This window comes from Glycine max, chromosome 18 (genome assembly GCF_000004515.6).
Source record: "Glycine max cultivar Williams 82 chromosome 18, Glycine_max_v4.0, whole genome shotgun sequence".
NCBI lineage: Eukaryota > Viridiplantae > Streptophyta > Magnoliopsida > Fabales > Fabaceae > Glycine > Glycine max.
This window is the reverse complement of record NC_038254.2, coordinates 52,953,375-52,960,285: the sequence shown is the minus strand read 5'-3', so window position 1 is coordinate 52,960,285 and position 6,911 is coordinate 52,953,375. Positions and strand designations below refer to the sequence as shown.

Below are 6,911 nucleotides of genomic sequence, written 5' to 3'. Positions count from 1 at the left end.
ATTTACTGTGTGTTGAATTATAACTATAGTCACGTACACTATGTACTGCCTCCTTTTTATTGTCCACCTTGCCTATCAATTTGAAAGCCCACGAGGAACATTAATTGTAGTGAGTCCAGTGACTTGAAATTTGAAATGTGATATAACTGAGTGGTACAATGTGTTGTACTTGTGAGTTGTGATGCATGGCCTTTTGTAAATTACATATATATTTACACCTTTTATTAATTAGTGAAAAAATGGTGAGTTAATAAATTCTTTTAGTCAAATATTACTATAGTCAAAATTCAAAAGTATAAAGACACAAATGAGGGTTGAGTCCGATTGGAATCCTAGCATCTAATTTTATTTTTCTAAATAATTTTATAAATTGCCCCTAAGTTTTCATTGCCTTGAGTTTTTTTTTTTTTTTCATTTTTGTGGACTTTTTTATTTTATGGACCTTTTGACCCACACCCATATAAGCTAAAAAAAAATTGGGCAAAAGTAATCCATTTGAAAGCTCTATATAATTTTAAAATATAAATATAGAAATTTTGTTTTTACTCTATTCATTCTTAATTATAAGATATTTTTAATTAATTTACATTTTTTTAAAAAATAATTAATTTAACTAATCATGTTAAATATATCAATTATTTATACTATCATTTCAAAATGATAAATGTTAATTAATATTCTTAAGATATTGATTAAGAAAAAAAAAATTATTGAGGTGCACAAAATTATGTTGTCTATATTTTTTTTGCTCTTTCTTATGAATAAACGGTACTAGTTAGCAATAAACACTTTTTCCTTTTAGTTCTTTACTCAATATTCTAAGGATACTAGTTAATAAAATCCTTCCAAAATTATTTTTTTCTTATTCTCTCTATTCATTTAATTGTTTTTCATTAATATTTAGAGAAAAAATAATTAATTAAGATATATAAAAAAATAATTATTACATCTAAAATTTAGAAAAAAAGTCTCAGGCATATAAATTTTGGAAAAAGTTAAAAAGGAGATAATAATTATTTCCTCATTCCTTTGATTGTGAATCCTCGTAATAATAGCCGTGAGATTAATTCTTGGGTCGAAAGTGGTGGCTCTAAAGTCTATCCTTTTTTTTTTCTTTAGTCCAGTCTATCCCTGTATTGATGATTTCAGGATTTAAACTCTTAAAATTATAGATAAAGTTCCCTTGAAATCATAATCCACTTTTACTATATATCATCATTAACTTTTAATTTATGATAACATTTATTAATTAGAGAACAACAACTAAAATGTTGTTTCTCTTAGAGATTTTGAGATATTTATATAAAAAAAAAGTAGAAGATAAAGGATAGGTAGAGATAATTATACGTGATATCACATATGGTATTAAGATCTTTTATGTTCCAATAATGAAATTGTTTTTTTAGTTTAAATCATAAGGATCTTTCATAATCATGCATGAGTGATAATTCTGAGAGTGACAAACATTCACACATAGACTTAACTCTTTCATGAGGTATATTTCACTACAAAACATGCTCAAGTAATGGAATATTGTTAATTCATTACAGAACATGTTCCATGAGTATTTTTCTTTTTGAGCAACAGAAATGTAATCAGTAATTTACTTATTTTTTAACATTTACTTTTGCCTAAGTTGTAACTGTTGGCTATATCCTGCATTAACCTGTGAATCTGTTCATTCCTTTCCCACTCACCACCCCCCTTGACTTTGTGTTTACATTATTGGAATGAATGACAAAGATGACGAAGATTAATCATCAACTCACCGACCATCTCATCTAGTCATTCCCATACAGATCATAATGATGTGGAATTGAATAATTGTCGTACTTAACGGTTGGAATTCTGCCTAAGGCATTCAAGGCTGTTGAAATTGGAAACCAGGCATTTTAGTATGTCCTTTTTTTTACCAAGGTTTTGGTAGAGGCAATCTTCTTTTTTGTTCATTCTTTTTCTTTTTGTTGATTTTTTTTGTTTGTTCATTCCTGAGAATGTTTTTGAAATAAAAAATGAGTTAAAATGAAAGTTATAAGTGGGTTAAAAAAATAACTTTACATTCTCATAGGAATACAACTTATCCACCCCTCTTCATAGGAATACAAAAGAAACAAATCATGTTGTAGTCATTTTTGCTAGAATGGCATACCCAGGAATATCCTTTTTAAATTAAAACTCCGAACAAACATGGAAATACTACATTCCCAAGTCCATATTTATAGAAATAAGTTTTTATTTTGTGAAACAAACACACTCTTATTTTTTTTTAGAGGTTATATTCCCCTTATTTCGATTTATTTGACCATTAAATTTTCCTTCATCATGCTTAAAACCATAGGTGAAAATAAATTAAATCGGACTCTAGCTTTAAAGTAATACTATACCAAAGGATCTGTTGTATTGTAGGCAGAATATTTTAAGAGGGACAACATACATGTGTAAGCTGTAGACAAAGTTCAAATGCTAAATACAAAATCGGAATCTGCACAGCATTATTTACAAGTAGTTAATCACAATCTAGCGTGCCTTTGCTTTGCAATGTACAAGTACAAACAGTCTCCATGTGGATTGAGGATGAATACAAAAGCAAAAATGACATGCCACCTAAAAAAGTTACGGGGGTAGCTTAGGTTGTTCTGTCTTTTGGAAGGAAGAAAAAACAAAAAGGAATTGAGATTAAGGGCCTTAGGGGATTACTTTAATTGTACACCACTAAGTAAATATATTAAAAAACAAGCAAATAGATATACTAGATAGGCATGAAGCACACCTTTAAAATAATCAAACAAACCATGATTCTATGAGCAGAAAACACCATAGACTACCTGCTTCCCCACAAGATAGATGGTGTGATGCACAATAGCACTCGAAGCCTACGATGTAAAGATTGATGATGATAATAATAACTTCGACCGACCATTTGCAACATGGTTATATGGGGACCTTGAAACTTCAATCATTCAATATTATTTTTAGCTTCTCATAAATTAGAGTTAGACACTAATTTCTTAAAATTAAAAAATTTATTTAAGAAGTTAATATTTTAATATATATATATATATATATATATATATATATATATATATATATATAAATCCAACCTCTAATAACATATTTAAGAAATATAATTACCCGTCAACCATATGATAGGGAATTATTCTTTTTAGATCATTGGATGTAGAAATGAAGCAAAGGGACCATAGAATCGTGTGAGTGGCTATGTGTAACTCACTTTTGAACAAGTTGCATTTGCAACACAAATGCAGGGCTCTGAAAAGGGGAGGGAAAATTCGTGTCCCACCCTCAAATCTCAACTACGTGATGGGGTACACCTTGCTTTTCAGCCACCGTGTCCCACATGACAAAGGACATGACAATACCACGGAATAAAAGAAAAAGAAACATTTTTCTTTATGACATCATGTGGCGGTGAATGTGATAAGAGATTGAGACTTCTAGCACCATTTTGACCATTATGATATCATATGCTTTGCGTTTTCAATCTCTTCTTTTCTCCACATAAATTCTTGTTGACATCAGCAGCGTACAAAATTACTAATTGCTGATTCCACTAGTTTATATACATGCAGGCAGGAGCTTAAAAAGGGAAATTAACATAATAGTATATGATTACATTTGTGATCATTGTCAAAACAAATCCCCCAAAATTTTATTCCTTCTCTCTACACATTGCTAATGTCCCAAAACAAAACTAAAGGAGACACCACCACCACCAAAATATATACAAAGGAGTTTGTTTAATTTCTTTCTATCTTCTCTTGATATTATGAACTCCTATGATTCATGAAAGAGAATTGGCTTGATTAATTGATTCCATTTGCAAGTAGAGAAAGTTTGATATATATATTTATATGTCTTTCTTCCACAGCTTGGTATTTTAACAAATGACACAAGCATTGGGATTCTCTTCCATGCTTTGAACATAATAGTATGTGGTCATGTGGGGGTTATAAGCCCTATAAGCCTTGACCAGCTCTAAAACTGGGTCTGGGGGTGGGGGAGGTGCCTCTTTCTTCTTCTCCTCTTCTTTCTTCTCTTCTTCTTTCTTTGTCTCTTCTTTCTTCTCTTCTTCTTTCTTAGGCTCTTCCTTTTTCTCCTCTTCCTTTTTGGCTTCACCCTCCTTCTTTGGCTCCTCTTTCTTCTCTTCCTCCTTCTTTGGCTCTTCCTTCTTTGGCTCCTCTTTCTTCTCAGGCTCCTTTGCTGGACCTACTGAGACTATGTCTGTCTGCCAGTACTTGCGGAGTTTGCTCACCACATTCACTGGATCAACTGTTCCTATCACTGTTAGTTTCTTCTCCTTCATATCCATAGAGATGGCATCAATCCCTACATTGTTGCACAGTTTGATTATTGTTAGGAGTTCTTTGCCTTAGAATAAGGAAATTCAAATGAAAAACAACACAATGCCTTAGGACAAATGATCCAAAACTTCAAATGTGGATCAAGCCAATCCAATTAATCAGAACAAGTCAAATAAGAACTATCTTGTCCAAGAATTGAATAATATTTTATTTAATGTAATTATAGTGTGTGCATGATAAATAATCACTTTTTTTTCAATTTAAGATATCTTTTGAGTAAGACTAAAAGACTAATCCTTCAAAGTATAAAAATTTATTCATAGAACCGAAAGTCTCACTACATATCTTTTTTCATACATACAATCATGAAGATTAAACCTCTAACTAACTATTATTCAATAACAACAAAGAATCTCTAACTATATGTTTAAGAATTCAGTAACTTTTTATTTGAGCTTTAAACTTTTCCTTCAAATAATTCTGGTACTCCTTCTATAATATATATATATATATATATATATATATATATATATTATTTGCCGATTAAATAAAAATTAAAAGTTTAAGAAGAACATTTGGATCTTGAATTTTTTATATATATAATGGGTCTTGTGACTCTTGTCCTTTAATTATTTTTAAACACATCCACACGTATTTTCTAATAAATTTTCAAGTTAATCTAAGCCCACGCAAAAAATATTTTGTTTAGTAAATAATAAAAAAAATTTATAGGTACCACTAATAAGAGACACCATAAAATTCCTATACTCTTGGTTATATGAAAGAGTGCAACCAACCACAACCCTTCCACAACACGAAAACCCAATTCAAAATATTTTAACCTAACCACAAAAAGAATTTCATGACATGCTAACTAATATATTGGATGGCTGTCAATTATTATAGAATAAAAAATTAGAAAATATCATAATTAATTATAACGCATTTGGTATGTCTTCATCCCTAAACAAAGACACGACATAGTACTCTGTAACAAAATGGCCCAAATATTTAATATGGTTGCATCTAATATAATAATTACAATAACATTGTATTCACTCATTTTGAGAGTAATTTTTTTATACTCTTATCACATCATCATGTACGAAACACATTCAACAAGTTTGAATATCACAATCATGATAACTATTAAAAAAATTGTAATTCTGCAATAAGATTATAAGATTATATAATATGATTTAAAAAATAGTGCTAAAATATTTTACTGGACAAAAATAATTAAATTAAACTCGTGAAAATAACTATATATATAGATCTCTGCTCCAATGTCACGTGACAATGATTGGAGGTTGCGTCAGCAATCAGGTTAACTATCACTCTTCTTCACCAGATCTTAAAATTTGGTGACATTCTCCAGATTTGGGCATTCCCAAACCAGAAATTTAGATATCATAGAATATTTAGAAAGAAAAAGGGTGAACAATGATTTGGCACCTGAAAGTGTTGAAACTGTTTTCAGGGCCTTCTGCTTTGCCTTGTCATCTGGCAAATCTAACCTGAGTACAAATTTCTGCAAACAAAAAAATTGAATCAGTGAGTGGTTCATTAGTCCCAGATTCAAATAATAATAACCTTATGATACCAAAGAATATTGATAGAATAAGAATAACCCATCAAATCTGAATCATCCAATTAAAAGTGACACACTTGACACCTTTTTATGGAAATTAAATTCACAACACATACCCCATATGTTCAATTAAATACACAACCATGAGTCTGATGGAGAATATACCCATATTCATTTCAGACACATAACCCAGATCTTTATATTGAAACACAAGAAGAAGAAAAAAGGAAAGCATAAAGTTCAAGGAGAATCAAAAGTGAATCAAGGTTCTGGAGGCAAAGTTCAGAAGTGAATTATGAGTTATAAATTATATATTATGAATTATCCTTTGCTGAAAAGGATAAAGAGAGAACAGAAGTAGAAAGTGGGAATCATACCTTCATGTTTTTTATTTTATCCCTCAATGTTTTAGAGGGATGTTGTGTGTGCAGATCAAAGACAGACAGAGAAATGTGAAGAAAAAAAAACTTGGAGAGAAGTGAGAAGAAGAAAAGGGGATGTTAGCTAGAATGAGATGTGAGATGAGAGAGTGCAATAGGAAATCGAATAATGCACTTATGTTGAAAAAGATAGAGAGTGAGGAGTTGGACACATTTTAATACCGGAAAATCCGAAACAAAACAAGGTTTGCAGAATAGGAGAGAGAAAAGAAAAAGCTAGAGAGAGAGAGAGAGAGAGAGAGAGAGGAAACCATCAAGTAGTACTATGTAATAATATTTACAGAAAATAATGTAGGAGTAAGTAGTGTAATGTAATGGTAACAAGTGGAGGGTTATAGGCCATGACATGAGAAACAGAGTGAGCCCCTCTACGCATGAAACTGTCAACAAAACATATATCACTCTCTGACACTCTCAGCAAAAAGCCACGCGAAGCGCGTGTAAATTAATTAGTGGAGAGCTAATCCAATTTACTTAATAGATTTGAGTTTGAATTTTAAATGTATAATTACATGAAATACATGGACAAAGAATTTTGTAGCTTAGAGTAATCTTATT

The 6,911-nt window shown here is 30.6% G+C and overlaps 1 protein-coding gene across 1 annotated transcript; it reads right to left on the bottom strand.

Moving 5' to 3' along the window:
• Positions 1 to 3,593: 3,593 nt before the first annotated feature.
• Positions 3,594 to 6,484, bottom strand: LOC100305540 (heavy metal-associated domain-containing protein). Its single transcript, NM_001249873.2, has 3 exons — positions 6,291 to 6,484; positions 5,778 to 5,853; positions 3,594 to 4,347 (listed from the first exon to the last, which is right to left on the bottom strand). Exons 1-3 carry the CDS (start codon positions 6,294 to 6,296, stop codon positions 3,899 to 3,901), a joined length of 531 nt encoding a protein of 176 aa, NP_001236802.1. The 5' UTR covers positions 6,297 to 6,484; the 3' UTR covers positions 3,594 to 3,898.
• Between the last annotated feature and the right edge of the window lie 427 nt (positions 6,485 to 6,911).

Bases quoted from the DNA above. Each gene is read 5' to 3' on its own strand.
- LOC100305540 (NM_001249873.2), bottom strand. The intron at 4,348-5,777 runs GTGCCAAATCAT...GCAACAATGTAG, and splicing joins AACAGTTTCAACACTTTCAG to GGATTGATGCCATCTCTATG.